The sequence below is a fragment of the Penicillium citrinum genome, assembly GCF_028827155.1.
Source record: "Penicillium citrinum strain IBT 23319 chromosome Unknown utg000003l:1.0-4596430.0:1.0-4598250.0, whole genome shotgun sequence".
NCBI lineage: Eukaryota > Fungi > Ascomycota > Eurotiomycetes > Eurotiales > Aspergillaceae > Penicillium > Penicillium citrinum.
In genome coordinates this window covers 1,792,664-1,808,021 of record NW_026622688.1, presented here as the reverse complement: position 1 = coordinate 1,808,021, position 15,358 = coordinate 1,792,664, and the positions used below count along the sequence as shown (strand labels likewise).

At 46.8% G+C, this 15,358-nt stretch overlaps 5 protein-coding genes across 5 annotated transcripts; 2 read left to right on the top strand and 3 right to left on the bottom strand.

Annotated features, from left to right (window-relative positions):
- Positions 1 to 205: 205 nt before the first annotated feature.
- On the top strand, positions 206 to 4,445 carry N7469_003884 (aminophospholipid-translocating P4-type ATPase DRS2; the record flags this gene model as incomplete). The annotated part of the gene is made up of 2 exons (XM_056642804.1): positions 206 to 3,535; positions 3,594 to 4,445. Coding segments are annotated over 2 exons (4,182 nt in total), but the record flags the coding sequence as incomplete, so codon positions are not given.
- Positions 4,446 to 5,896: 1,451 nt separating this feature from the next.
- Positions 5,897 to 7,294, top strand: N7469_003883 (MFS transporter; the record flags this gene model as incomplete). The annotated part of the gene is made up of 1 exon (XM_056642803.1): positions 5,897 to 7,294. One exon carries the CDS (start codon positions 5,897 to 5,899, stop codon positions 7,292 to 7,294), a length of 1,398 nt encoding a protein of 465 aa, XP_056502215.1.
- Positions 7,295 to 7,512: 218 nt separating this feature from the next.
- Positions 7,513 to 9,480, bottom strand: N7469_003882 (type-X family DNA polymerase; the record flags this gene model as incomplete). The annotated part of the gene is made up of 1 exon (XM_056642802.1): positions 7,513 to 9,480. The coding sequence occupies one exon, from the start codon at positions 9,478 to 9,480 to the stop codon at positions 7,513 to 7,515; it is 1,968 nt and encodes a 655-aa protein (XP_056502214.1).
- Positions 9,481 to 10,004: 524 nt separating this feature from the next.
- On the bottom strand, positions 10,005 to 11,658 carry N7469_003881 (HoxN/HupN/NixA family nickel/cobalt transporter; the record flags this gene model as incomplete). Its single annotated transcript, XM_056642801.1, has 5 exons — positions 10,005 to 11,025; positions 11,076 to 11,161; positions 11,217 to 11,289; positions 11,357 to 11,367; positions 11,452 to 11,658. The coding sequence occupies 5 exons, from the start codon at positions 11,656 to 11,658 to the stop codon at positions 10,005 to 10,007; spliced, it is 1,398 nt and encodes a 465-aa protein (XP_056502213.1).
- Positions 11,659 to 12,796: 1,138 nt separating this feature from the next.
- N7469_003880 (uncharacterized protein) lies at positions 12,797 to 13,765 on the bottom strand (the record flags this gene model as incomplete). Its single annotated transcript, XM_056642800.1, has 1 exon — positions 12,797 to 13,765. One exon carries the CDS (start codon positions 13,763 to 13,765, stop codon positions 12,797 to 12,799), a length of 969 nt encoding a protein of 322 aa, XP_056502212.1.
- Between the last annotated feature and the right edge of the window lie 1,593 nt (positions 13,766 to 15,358).

Sequence of the window (15,358 nt, the reverse complement as noted above, 5' to 3'; positions counted from 1 at the left end):
ATTTCCTCTGTAATGCGACTTACCGCCTCCTCCGAAAAAGCGGGCCGTCGATCAACACTTGACGACGTCTGCCTTCAATCCGCGCTAAGCCACCTCAACCTCTTCCACTTTTTTTCTCTCCCTCTTCTGTGATCCTCACTGGTCGAACATTTCTTTGAGTGACCTTTCGAAATACTTATTTTCTCGGCGACCCCTCCTTGTAGACCGAGTTTCGCGCGTCGCCCTTGATTTCGCCCTGCTTTCGATCAATGCCTCAGGGGCATCATCACTACTCCTAGCGAGGCTGTCAGCTTCCCCCGCGGCACCATGGCCAGCGGTAGGCCCCCCTGGGTCGCATCCAGCTGGCCACGATGATGATTTATTGTTAGATTCGGGCTCAACGCCTATCTACAACTCCGGTCAACCCCCACCAGTGAACGATGATCACCTGTTGCGGCAATACAACATCGACGACTCTGACGAACCCCATGCGCAGCCGCGCCCTTCCGTATCCTACGACAACTTTGTTGGCAATCCCGCGCAGCGTGTCGGGGCTCAATATCATGGCCCCGCAGGTGCTACACATGGCGATGCCGGCGTCTTCCTTCACGATCCGTATTCCGACGCCGGTATGAGTCGCACCTATTCACAAACATCCGGTCTCGCGAATTACCAGCGCTATTCCTTTGATGAGTTTGAAGATGGCCATTCCGGATATTACGATCTCGACCCGGACGACGATCGAACATCTAGCGCGCAGCATGTACGGAAAGCGAACGAGCGAAATAGCATTCTGGGCTTGGGAGGTGGTTTGATGGGAAAAGCCAAATACATGTTTGGCATGGGCAATGAGTACTCGGAAATGGACTTACCTCTGACAGAGGCTGGGGCTAGGAGGGCAACCGTCGACAGTTCTTCTGACCGAGCAGCTGCTCCCAAATCCAAAAAGAAGTTCCAGGCATCCGATCTGAAGTCCATCTTTGGGCGTCGCAAGGCCGATCCCTCGACGATGGGCCCCCGTCTCATTCATATCAACAACCCTCCTGCCAATGCCTCCCATAAATTCGTCAATAACCACGTTTCGACCGCCAAATACAACTTCATCACCTTCATTCCCAAATTCCTCTTTGAACAATTCTCCAAATACGCCAATTTATTCTTCTTGTTTACGGCCGTTCTGCAACAAATCCCCAACGTTTCTCCAACGAATAAATTTACGACTGTTGTACCGCTGGCTATCGTGTTGTTAGTATCAGCCATCAAGGAATCCGTGGAAGACTACAAGCGTCGCATGTCGGACAAAGGCTTGAACTATTCGAAAACACAAGTTCTTCGAGGATCTTCGTTCCAACCTACAAAATGGGTAGATGTCAAGGTCGGAGATGTGGTTCGCGTCGAGTCAGAAGAGCCGTTCCCCGCAGATCTAGTTCTCTTGGCATCATCCGAACCTGAAGGTCTTTGCTATATTGAAACTGCAAATTTGGACGGAGAGACGAATTTGAAGATCAAGCAAGCCATCCCTGAAACAGCTCACCTTGTTAGTCCAAGCGATCTGAGTCGTCTGAGCGGACGCGTTCGATCCGAACAGCCCAACAGCAGTCTGTATACTTACGAGGCTACTTTGACTATGCACGCTGGAGGTGGCGAGAAAGAATTGCCCTTGGCCCCGGATCAGTTGATGCTGCGAGGAGCTACCTTGCGAAACACTCCCTGGATTCATGGTATCGTGGTTTTCACAGGCCACGAAACCAAATTGATGCGAAATGCGACGGCTACTCCTATCAAGCGAACCGCTGTGGAGCGTATGGTGAACATTCAGATTCTCATGCTAGTGAGCATTCTTATCGCTCTGAGTGTCATCAGTTCCGTTGGTGATCTTGTGATTCGCAAGACCAAAGCCGACGAGCTCAGGTACCTCGACTATGGCTCGACCAATACTGTGAAGCAGTTCTTCATGGACATCTTCACGTACTGGGTATTGTACTCCAATTTGGTTCCTATTTCTCTATTCGTCACCATCGAGATCGTCAAATATTTCCAGGCTTACCTCATCAACTCCGATTTGGACATCTATCACGACAAAACCGACACTCCTGCGACCTGCAGAACTTCTTCTTTGGTCGAAGAACTTGGTCAGATTGAATATATCTTCTCTGACAAGACGGGTACTTTGACTTGCAATCAGATGGAGTTCAAGCAGTGCACTATTGGTGGTATTCAATACGGAGATGACATCGCAGAAGACCGCCGAGCTGCTGGAGAGGAAGATGGCGAATACGGTATCTATGATTTCAAAACACTTCGCCAGAATATGAAATCACACCCGAGCCAGGAACTCATCAAGCAATTTCTCACTCTTTTGGCTACTTGCCACACTGTCATTCCCGAGCGCACAGGAAACAACCCTGAGGACATCAAATACCAGGCTGCTTCTCCCGATGAGGGCGCTTTAGTCGATGGAGCTGCTTCGCTTGGATACCGTTTCACCAACCGTAAACCCAGATCCGTTATCTTCACAACTGACGATGGCCAAGATCACGAGTATGAGTTGTTGGCGGTGTGTGAGTTCAACTCTACCCGTAAGCGTATGTCAACTATCTTCCGCTGCCCAGACGGCAAGATTCGCATTTACTGCAAGGGTGCCGATACCGTTATCCTTGAACGCCTTTACCCTAACAATCCAATTGTGGAAACTACTCTCCAACATCTGGAAGAGTATGCCTCAGAAGGTCTGCGAACTTTGTGTTTGGCTATGCGTGAAATTCCGGAGGATGAGTTCCAACAGTGGCACAAGATTTTCGAGACGGCCAGTACCACTGTCAGTGGTAACCGTGCCGACGAGCTTGACAAAGCCGCAGAGTTGATTGAAAAGGATTTCCACCTGCTTGGTGCGACTGCCATTGAGGATCGACTGCAGGACGGTGTCCCTGATACTATTCATACTTTGCAGACGGCTGGTATCAAGATTTGGGTTCTGACTGGTGACCGACAAGAAACAGCCATTAACATTGGTATGTCTTGTAAACTTATCTCCGAGGATATGACCCTCCTCATTGTCAACGAGGAGTCAGCGGAGGCCACCCGGGACAATCTTCAGAAGAAACTTGAGGCTGTCAAGAGCCAAGCCAGCGCAGGTGACATCGAAGCCCTTGCTTTGGTCATTGACGGGAAATCCTTGACTTTCGCTCTGGAGAAAAACATGGAGAAATTGTTCCTGGATCTTGCCGTGATGTGTAAGGCTGTGGTTTGTTGTCGTGTTTCTCCACTCCAAAAGGCTTTGGTTGTTAAGCTTGTCAAGCGCCATCTGAAGTCGTTGCTTCTTGCAATTGGTGATGGTGCAAACGATGTTTCCATGATTCAAGCCGCGCATGTTGGAGTTGGCATCAGTGGTATGGAAGGTCTACAGGCTGCTCGCTCTGCCGATGTGGCAATTGCTCAATTCCGTTTCCTTCGCAAACTCCTTCTGGTGCACGGTGCATGGAGTTACTCTCGCATTAGTCGAGTGATTCTGTATTCGTTCTATAAGAACATCACGCTGTATATGACTCAATTTTGGGTAAGTTAATTCCTCTTTTCCTTTTTCCGTTCCGGCGACTGACTCCTTTCCCCCTTAGTACTCTTTCCAGAACGCCTTTTCTGGAGAGGTAATTTACGAATCATGGACTTTATCGTTGTACAACGTCCTGTTTACCGTCTTGCCTCCTTTCGCTATGGGAATTTTCGACCAGTACATCTCTGCGCGTCTGCTCGACCGCTACCCCCAACTGTACCAACAAGGCCAGAAAGGTCTATTCTTCCGAAAACACAGTTTCTGGGCCTGGATCCTGAATGGTTTCTTCCACTCGCTACTTCTTTACATTGTCTCAGAGCTCATTTTCTTCTGGGACATGCCCATGGCCGATGGAAAGGTTGCTGGTCACTGGGTATGGGGTGAGGCACTCTACACTGCAGTTCTCGCCACCGTGCTAGGAAAAGCTGCTCTCATCTCTAACATCTGGACCAAATACACCTTCATCGCCATTCCCGGATCCATGTTCCTTTGGCTGGTTTTCATCCCAGCCTACGGTTACGCTGCTCCTGCCATTGGATTCTCCCAAGAGTACTACGGAACCGTCCCCGTTCTCTTCAAACTCCCCCAATTCTACCTCATGGCCATTATCCTCCCGTGTATCTGTCTTATGCGTGACTATGCCTGGAAATATGCCAAGCGCATGTACTACCCCCAGCATTACCACCATGTGCAGGAAATTCAGAAGTTCAACGTGCAGGATTACAGGCCACGAATGGAACAATTTCAAAAGGCCATTCGAAAGGTTCGTCAAGTGCAGCGTATGCGCAAGCAACGTGGCTATGCGTTCTCCCAAGCAGACGATGGTGCCCAGATGCGTGTCTTGAACGCCTATGATACCACGAAGGGCCGTGGTCGGTACGGAGAAATGGCCAGTTCGAGACCTCCAGGTTTCTGAGCGGGTTGAAATGTCTTCCTGCACTGCATTTCATTTTCGTGCCTTCGGCGGAATGACTTCTTTTTCCGAACTATGGTTTCTATTGTTCGTTGATTTTGCGTGATACTGCATGGATACCAAGTTGATTGGTAGCGTTGTAAACCTTGTACTTTGTAACCTCTTTCCCACCTTCGACTTCTCTTCTTCTGGCTTGGTTGCGGTGCTATCAGGCTGGAGGGAGTCTTGTGATATACTATGTGATGTGTGTTTTTTTATTAGCTTATCTCAATTGAACATGAAAATGACAATGCCTGAATCTTTTCGCAGTGTTATAATTGTATACTGGCATGGTTGTAGTTATCGTTAGTAGTTTAGTACCCCCATCGTATCCCCTCGAACATTTCTCCTGCTTGAATTTCCTTTGCTGTGTTTCCCTAGAGTCCAAGTGTCTATGCTCATAACCAGTCTCATAGATTAAAATTCAGATCGAGTTGAATCTCAGGTATAGTTCTCTAAATCTGAAGAACCTTGTCACCTTTTCAGAGTTAAATGACAACAAGACCCATAGCCATCCATTCCAGGGACTGCGCAATAGATTCATAGTCGCCAATCATGTATTAGACCTGTCGCGCGGTATCTCTACTTCTGCTTTCAAGTGAGGGCTCTAAGAAAGTCTTGGTCACTTTGAAAGACCATCGGTACCAAACATCTTGCTGCGGCCACCCTTACGGACGACGATTAAATCTGCTGGAGAACACCTGGACGGTTCATACCACAGGACATACGTTTCACCGCAGTGGAAGAATTAGGGCATCATTATAAGTCCCCTTTGGTTGGTGCCTTGTCGAGCATCTCGTCAGAATCTGATATTTTTGTCGGAGATCGCCGCCAATCAAACGAAAGCAAAGCATAAGTCTCTCAGAAGATCATTCCAGCAACGATATCGGGATTGATGACATATCGGACAGAGCGGATTGATTCCTGTTTTGTATTAATTCGTTGTTCATTATTCATAAGTCTTGAAATCATCATTGTTCTGTTGAAGTATACTCAGTAATCTACTGTCAATGGATTTATACTTGACTAGCTAATCTAGTATCTAGTGAAGCACTGCGAGTAGTAGGGACTTAGACCGCATATCGATCTACTTGATATCCCAAACCTTCGAATTATTCACCGACGATCCCCAAACCACCGAGCAGGATTGCTGGAATTCCGCCAAATATTCCATTTTCTGCCTCTCCAAGGCTGTGAATGCAATTCGTGGTTGGCTGGTTTGATGCGCCGAGGCCTCCTCGGCCGCTAGAGTTCTACGCCGAATTACTCCCCCACAATTCCTCAACTTGATATATCAATTTGAAGATGTAGCTAATCCAAGTTAAATACGAGTTATAAGTAAGAGAATAATTCATCTTTATGCAAAGGATCGGAGATTCCATGGTATTATGAGCAAGAGTCATTTATCTATCCCCATGGACTGCACCGACTGGAACAACAAGAACAACAAAAAGAACCCTCGAAATTGGTCTATCACCCGCAAAACTATCTCAACCCTTATAATATGCTCTATTGGATTCACCACAACTCTCGGTGCTTCGATATATGCTCCAGGCCATGAACAGGTCAAAGAAGAGTTCAATGTTTCTACCACCGTCGCTCTCCTCCCTCTATCCGCATACTCACTCGGCCTCGCATTCGGACCAATGATCTCCTCACCACTCTCAGAAACATTCGGTCGAAAACTAGTCTATCTCTTGACTCTACCACTCTTTGACATATTCATGCTAGGGGCTGGGCTTTCCAATAATCTTGCTTCCCTCTTTATATGCCGGTTTTTGGCGGGTTTGTTTGCCGCACCGGGCGTTTCCGTTGCTGCTGCGACGATATCTGATTTTACTGATCCCAGACAAAGGGTTGTCCCGCTCGCGATATATTATTCTATCCCATTTATTGGAAGTGCTATTGGTCCATTGATTGGTGGCTTTGCTGTTGAGGGGAAGGGGTGGAGATGGACTTCGTGGGTGGTTTTGATCTTCGCTGCGGCTTTTCATCCGCCGGCATTATTATTGCGAGAGTCTTATAAGGCGAGTATTGTCCAGCGAGAGTATGATAAAAAAAGGTGTTTTGAGGGTAGTGCCAGTAGAGGAGATACCACTACTATGCATCAACTGCGCCGATTCATTACATCGACTATTGTGAGACCACTGCATATGATCACGACTGAGCCTCTGGTTGGATTTCTTTGTCTATATACGGGGTTTCAATTTGCTCTTCTTTATACGTTTGTCGTGGCCAGCCCTTGGGTGTTTAAGGCCGTGTATGGATTCTCGCTGGATGCACAGTCACTATCATTTCTGGGGCTTATCATCGGCTGTGTCGTTGCTCCGTTCGTTCTCATAGGCATGGACTTCCTTCTACGTGCCAGAAAAGTGAATCGGGAACAGTCTTCACAGACCTTCAATCCGGAGCAGAAGTTGTATACCGCGTTGTACGGAAGCGTTGTGTTACCGGTAGCTTTGTTCTGGTTTGGGTGGTCAGCTAGGTCCGATGTTCATTGGATATGCCCGATATTTGCCCAAGGAATTGCACTTCTGGGCAGTATAATGATCTACGTACCTTGCAATTTCTACATGTTGGATGTGTACGGCTCAAAATACGGCGCTTCGGCTAGTGGTGCGTCGTCACTGTCTAGATATACCCTTTCTGCTGCGTTTCCACTTTTCGTCACACAGATGTATGAGGCTCTTGGAGTGGGATGGGCAAGTAGCCTTTTGGGATTTGCGGCGTTGGCAATGGCACCAATACCTTGGTTATTTTATCATTTTGGTCCGCAGTTAAGAGCGAGGAGCTCTTACGAACATGGAAGTTGATCCAATCGATCAAGCAGTTTGAATTAATGGCAAATGATGGACTATCATTGAATGGATTGAGATGAAAGAATTCGAAGAGATGAGTAGCAGGTACTGTAACAATAGGCTGAAACACTGTTCCTACGCTTCCTACAATTCGTCCTCAGCGGTCGAATAGGTGCTGTAAATAGATATGATCCCACTGAAACTCAAAAGATTGATCGGTACTAAGGATGAACTTATCGAGAGCATCTTTCTTCTGGAGGTCTCCACCCAATTCCCAATCTCTCCATCAACAGCCTCTCGCGCTCTTCCCAAGTCCGGCCACCATTTTCAAGATCGAGAACTTGGCCACCAGACCTTTGCGCACGCACACCACTAGAGTCAAATTTCCAACCATTAGCCTTTTTCGCATACCGCCGTAAGTCTCGTTGGAACGTTGTATCTCCCGTCCATCCAAGCACAGCACAGCCGACAGTTTTCCAAGGTGATATAATGATATCAACACGACGATGAGGATTTGGGTTCTTTTGATATTGGGTACTATCAAAGATTGGGTCTTGCCAAACGACCAAGGCCTTGTCGAGTGTATCAAAATGTCTTTCTGATTCGTCATGATAGGGCAGTGTTTGTTGTTCGCGAAGGGTCGTGGTGAGATGCAGAGAGAGCGTGTGTGTTATATATTGCTGCTCCTCCAAGCTAGTGGCTAGATCGTAGATAAGATTGCTGGTAACCTCATCATCCCGATGTGTAAGTATGATATCCACGTCTCCACTTATTTCTTTTCCACGCCGGTAGCCACCGACGATGATGCAGTCGATTTGATTATTCGCCTCGGGCCTGACCTTATTGGCATGTTCTTTGACGATAGAAGCGATTGCTTCACTTTCAGCTCGCGAAACACCATCTTGAAATTCCTCAAAGAATTTGACTCCAATCTGCTGGACACGAGATAGGTTCGACCAGCCATGCTCGACAATGTCATCGAGATCTCTCCAGCCTCGGCTGTAGTAAAAGTCTCGTGCAGTCTTTGCACCAACACCCCAAATGTTGTAGAAGTTGTTCAAAACCCGAAGAACAGGATCTGTGTCTAGTTCATCTGCCGCGGCAACATTTCCATCGTCGTCAGCATGGGAACAGCCACCGTGCTTTTGAAATTCAGCGAAAAGGTTCGCGATCTTTGCGTCACATCCTGGTAGTTGAAGGACTTCGCTAGGCCGGCAAATTTTGTATGGATAAGCAGCTACGGCTGCAATAGAGCTACTATAAGCTCGCACGCCGATCTCATTCAGTGTGAGTTTACGTATTTGTCGGATTTTCACGAGCTGTGAGATGAAATCTTCGTTTGGTGAGTGAAGAGGTGCAGAGCGTAGACACGCGTATATAACATGGTCGCGAACCCAATCTGGCTGCGGGGGCAGCGAAGTTGGTTCATCGTTTTCGGACGTTGTTTGTCTATGGAGCTTTGGTGGTTGACGCTGACTAGAAGGACCGTCCGGTGGTATATTGGTGCGGCGATGCTGGAAATGAGTAGCAAAAGCCGGTGGCGGAGGTCGTGATGCAGCATCGTCCTTTGCACGCTGAAGAATTTGGCTTGATGTCTTTTCTGCCTGTATGTTTTGTATTGTTGTAGCCGCGAGTGCCGGGGTCTTTTTCCCTTGGTAGACTATAAAACGGTCCCGAGTAAGTGGCCTTCCCGCCTCAATTGAGCGGTCCAGCCATTCAATCTTGAGAACGGTAACTGTGTCTTTAGATGGCTCCTCTGAATCAGATTCAGGCATGATAAGCGAATCTTGTCTTTGTACTTTGTCCGTGGCGACATCGGTATTTCCATCGATCTCATCAGCTTCATGTTCCAATTTCCCATGCCTCTGTCTTTTTTGAGGAGGCTCATCTGTGCCATTTGATACCGAGGAATTTGGTTTGGGTGTCTGCAATTCTTCTGTCCAGATGCCGCAGCGCCGTAGCTCAAGCACAGCGCGTTTCTTTTGACCAACTTTGCCCAAGAAAAGGCTAGCCTCAGAAGGACTATATGTTATATTTCCACCATGTCTCACGACACGATCCTCCACGTCATCCAATTCCGTCTGAGAAAGGTGAGTATTGAGAATGAATATTGATGATTGATTGGAAAAGATTGTCTCTTCGGCTCTCTCTTCGATCGAGTCATGCGGCACTGAGGCTGCAATCCCTGGTTCGGCCAACATAATATGAAGTATATTTTTTTTAAAAAAAAAATATCACAGAGGCAAAGATATTTTCAGAAATGAAGCATTATGTGCAATTGTTCACGTCAGGCGTTACAATTAAATGGTGTGTCAGTCGGTATGTGCCTTGTCGTGCATGTCTGTACAGACAACCGCCAGAAACGCATAATTCATATAATAGGATGATAGCATAGGATAAAATCTGCTTCCAACAAGCTATATTGAAACAAAGAGATGATATAATTCGAGATCTAAGTCCTTTTCATGGATATTGGCGTGGATGACAAGCCGGGGGGGCTTTCAAGGGGCGAAGAATTCACGTGATAGATCTACACCTGACGTCATGTATTCATGCCTCAGGCAGAAACAGAACTATACAATTATTTCTCTTCTTTTATTTGATTCATTCGTTCGTTTATTCCATTCTATTTTAAGTCGTTGAAAACTGCATACAACTCATTATTGGAAGAGATCATCTTGACCCTTTCATACCAAAGAGAACTGATAAGATCCAAACTTCTTTCCTAAGCAACAATCTCGTCCTCGATGCGGCGCTCCTGGGTAGTGACCCGAGAAGAAGCTCCTTTTCCAACCACCGTCGTCTGTCCCTGGTCGGCGTTACTGCTGGGCCCGTGAACGAAGATTTGGCCTCCATTGGGGGTTTCGGGGTCATCGTCCCGGTATATCTCCTCATTGATCATTGGTCGACCGTGGCGACGGGCCATCCATCTCCTCCATGGTTTGTAGAGGAGCACACTGAGACCGCCGATGATCAAGAAGCAACCACAGATTGATCCACCAATGACATCGTAGTAGTCACCAGCAACTTGTACACCATCCCAGAACCTTCCGGTAGCGTCGGTCACATTCAAGATCATAGTTAGTAGCTGAATGACACCAATAACAATAGCGACAATAACGGTCAAGGTGGTAAGGACAATGGAGTAATAGAGGAAAGCGATGGGGTCTCGGTGATTGTTGTGTGATTGAGGCATTTCATCCCCATCAGACTCTTCAGAGACAGTGCTGTCTCGTTTCGGGGGAAGGAAGTTTGCTGCTGGCTGGACATAGAGCGAATACATGAGGGCACCATCAATGGTGTCGATGAGACACATTCCGGCAGTGAAAAGTGCCGGAAGGATCAATATAACCCAAAATGAAGTTCCTTTCGCAGCCTGGATCGAAGAAATTCCGAGCAAAGCAATCTCGGATGAAGTGTCAAAGCCCAGACCGAAGAGAACTCCGAGTGGATACATTTTCCAAGGACGATCAATGAGCTTGAACATTTTCTTGAGGATAGAGAAAAGGATACCACCGCCCTCAATTTTCCAAGCTTCATCTTCTTGGCCCTCGGGTAGGTTGAAAACCTTTTGCATTTGCCTGATGAGCTTGTATAGGATATAGCCATTCATCAGGCCAAGCAAGATCAGAAAGGCTGCACTAACAGAACTACCGATGATACCGCCAATTGTGCTAAAGCTGTCAAACTTGGAGGACACAGCAGCCGCAGTGGCTGCAACCACGATGGAAGTGATAATCACAATCCTAAATGCGCGGTTACTAGGAAGTCCAATTGTATATGATGCTACACTTACGTCGAGTGACCCAACGAGAAGAAAGTTCCAACAGTGACTGGCTTTTGACCGGTAGCAAGCAGACGCCTAGTCATTAGATCGATGGCCTGACAGTTGTTAGTATAGAGACTTGCCACCTGGAGGATCAGATGAGATCCATACCGAAATATGATCAGCGTCAAAAGCATGGCGGAGACCCAAGGTATAAGCGAGAACTGCAGTAGAAACCAGCGATCTTTTCAAAAAGAGTGTTAGTCCCAAATTCAAGAATGTACGAATGGTTATGTATCAAGTTCACATACGTATGATAACGCTGAAAAATAGTGTTAGCAAACCATCTTCGAAAACAAAAAGAAAATATGTCAAATATGAGCGATATAGGATGGTAGAATCTTACCAAAACAATTGCCGCAGCAATCCAGACAATGGCATTCAATAGAGCAATGAACAAAATGATAGCAATCGCACGCAGCGGGATCTTTCTAATACCGGGCATCTTCTGATGAGAGCGTTCTGCCTTGAGCAACAACGGCTGCAAACTCCATTTGCGGTCACTGTCCAGACTGCGAGCGTCCGCAGGGGCATCATCCATGATGGAAGACATTTCCAGATCCAAGCAAGTAGACGTGTAGACAGTTCCTTGCTCGAAAACCTGGTACTTCTATCCCGTGGTGGGTACGAGTGCTGGATATTTTCTCCAGTTTTCTCTAGTACCCTGACAATTTCCGCACGCCAGGAACTTCAATGAAGTTGGGGGACGTGAACAAATAATATATAAAGAGCAAACCTCTATTTTGTGAATTGCACAACGTAAAGGAAATGAGCTGGACAACCTTTATCAGCCGTCACACTCCACGTTGCCAAGACACTTGGTGAATCTAATAGATGCGCTTGGCAGGAAAAATTCGGGATGAACCCGGCGAACTCCTTCGGTCGGATCACAAGGCAGATGGCCGATAATCCTCGGACTATTGTCAAAATTGCCTGCCTCTTCCGAAGGTTCCTCGTCGTGGATTCGATTAATCCACAGGATAAACAAGAGAGAGAAAAGAGGCACGAAGCTAAAAGGAACAAACCGTAAAAGCATCGGTGGGATGTACACGTGATAAGGCGGGGCTGCGGAGAGGCCCGAAAGACTGATAGTTAATTATTATTCATGGTTGGCGTTTTGATGATCAAAAAAAGTGTTCGTTTGGAATGATAAAGATGGCCGTTCTCCACTCACGCCCGTGGAAAAAGGCTTTTCTCGTTGGTGGTTTGCCGATGTGTCGGGAGTTCAACACGTTCCGATGTCCACTCGGCGAACTCGGCCATCAAATCAACGAGTTACTGGACAGTCCTCGTGGGGTTGGGAATTTTTTAGGTAGTGACAAGCTAAAAGAAGATTCAGCCAAGCTTGTCATGAGGTCGGTGCTATTGTTATCCTGAATAAAAAACTAGAAGGTGCGATTTTCAGTCTGCCTTATCAAGTCTAACGGACTCACTGCCGCTGCATATTAACTATCCATACTGGCCTAGTATTGCCTGATCACGAGCAGCTACTTGTTCGTTCAATGATTGATGCTTTTTTCGTTTGATTTCATGACTTCGTAATATTATAATACATGGTAGCTTGAAGATGCACACAAAACCCGGCCTCCGCTATGCGATTAGAAAAAGATGATACAAGACGAGATGAGAAAAGAAAGTAGACGGTCGAGGCTCATCGATGCTAGTACGGCCTGGTATCGAATAGAGTCTGTTTATGCCACGGCGACAATTGGGGATGGCGTCCACTTGGTGACGGTAGGTTGTACCTTTTGAACCTCCTGTACAACCAACATATTCCACTCATTTCTTGTAATGGGTGTCACATCCGACGCCGACAGGGGTGTCTTTGGTCCACGTTTTACCGGTCGCTTAATAGTCACTTTCTCCGCCGATTTAGCTGGTGGAGGTTGTCGCCGAACACGAACAGGGCGGATCGGCAACTTCCGCGAGTGTTCGGCTGTGGCTCGTGGAGGTAGAATGATAGCTTCTTGATTGTGGGTGTTTTTATAGGCTAGTGCGACTGATGTCAAGAGTTCATCGCCAACATTGAGTTGTTCGTAGACTCGGTGGAAGAAAGCCTTGCTAAATGGACGACCTTGGAAGTCGGCGACTAGTCGACGGAGAAGCTGAACGCAGGAGGTCATATATTTTTCATCGCTACGAGAGAATGGCTTGTTTGAGAGGATGCAGAGGCGGCGTTTGAATGTGTAGATGCGGTCCATATTTAGTAGGGTCAAGCCTTCTTGGCTGAAGACGACTTCGTTTTGGAGGATTGACTGTTCCACGAGATATTCGTTTGCTTGTCGCTCATGCTGACTGCGGTTGAGAGCTTCTGACCAGCTTTGGCCTAAAGAGAACTTCTTGGAAGCCTTTGCAATTGCTCGCTCGAGGACACGCCATGATGCAATATCAAGGTGTTGTGTGGGAATGATCATAAGGTCTGAGGAATGACCTGTGGGGAATGGCTTGCCACGACCGACAAGGAGCGTGACATGCATCATTCTTTGTTGTAGTTTCGAGGATATATACTCGAGAGCAGGGAGGATGGAAGGAATTAGGATCTCGGAGTCGAAGTTGAAGTCAGGGGAGAGTGGAGGGGATATCATGTCATTCGTAAGTGTGCGTGTAGGTGAGCTAGGGACATAAATTCCCGTGGGACGAGGAAAACGGATGACGCCCATGTTGAAGGTGGAGTATTCGTAGTTGGACAAGTTGGTGCTCAGGTAAATCAAGAATTATATCTTAAAAGCTTCTTGAAATGAAACTTGAACCCGATAAAGGGCTGATAGAAGGGCCAAGTTGTGCTGTAGAAATCCAGATTGATCAGGACAGAAGCACCTTGATATAGCTCTATCCTATAGACTGTCTCTCATGGAACCAACACAATGTCCCCGCAAGAGCAACTCCTGACAGAAACAACATCCAAATTAGCTGCATTAATTGTTGCTAATGATAGCAAATCAATCACACCATTGCCCAATCACATCAGGGATAGAGCCAGTACTCAATGGTGGGTCATGCGAACTGCCAATCACCTCGTACATGGATCGGCGTGATAAAAATAAATGAACACTAATTTCGACAGCTCTAACCGCTGAGGCGTTCTTTATCCAACCAGACATAAATGTTGGCGGTGTTCGCTAAGGACCCTATGCATGCAGTCACACACTAGCACAAGGGTCCAGCAGTACCCCGAGTGGTTTAATTCGTGGACTGCTATTGATGATGGTCAAGGGTGTTGGCTCCAGCTCCAGCTTACGACAGGTTTCATTCCCACGTCCAGGGATCTGGAGCCCCAGGCTCCTATTGACAGGCTAACATTGATTCTTGTGAGAATTTCCTTGTACTTTAGCTTCGTGGCTTTCGTGTTGATAGCAGTCTCTTGCTCTCTTTCATATAATGTTGACTTGCTAGCTCATGAGACACGCATATTAAAGCGTGTATAGAAGGGAATCTAGTGGCTTATGATTCTTTTATTCATGCGGCTTTTCAATAGTTCCCAACACGAGCACCAAACGCCAGTGCTAGTGCAAGGCATGCTTGAAGCCATACCGTACAAGATTGTGGCCTCGGTCAAGTTGACTGATTGAATACAATGCAGTCCCGGACGCACGACAAAGAAACCATTCAGTAGGCCGAAATTCTTTTTAAGGAGGTAAACAATGTAATAGTCAAGGTCTGAGTCTTAGCACGCTGTTCTTTCGTACATGAATCCAAAACTAGAAAGTTATTTTGATATGTAATGAAACTACGCGTTGTAGTCCCATTAGCATGAATTCTCGACTAATATCAAGTTTCTATGACAAGGTCCGAATGATATGACAACCAAATGAAAGATGCGGCATTTTGCACTTCGTACTGCAAGCACCAGAATGATCTCACACGAGTATCCAGCTCACCGAAATTCTCGAGTCCAATCTGCATCCTCTTTTGCTTATTGACATCTCATTTCCGAAGGTACTATGTAGCTCATCTTGATTGGTATCAAGGCTCAAGCCAAAAGATACACCACTTCGCCCCGATAAATCTCATCCCTCCTAGAGCCGCGCTCTTCTTATAATCCCCTCTTTCCTGCAGGAGCGAAATCAATAGTGCGTTTTTTCCGATGAGCAGTCCATCCAGTAGGGTGCTCCGTTTGACTGTTGGGTCCAAATAGGCGCGCTAATGTGGGGTTAATTGCGGTAAATTTGCTATGAAATTGTCTCGTATAGTTCTCGAACAGGCTTTTCATAATACCTAGGTTTTGAACTCATTCCCAGCCAATGTGTAGTGTA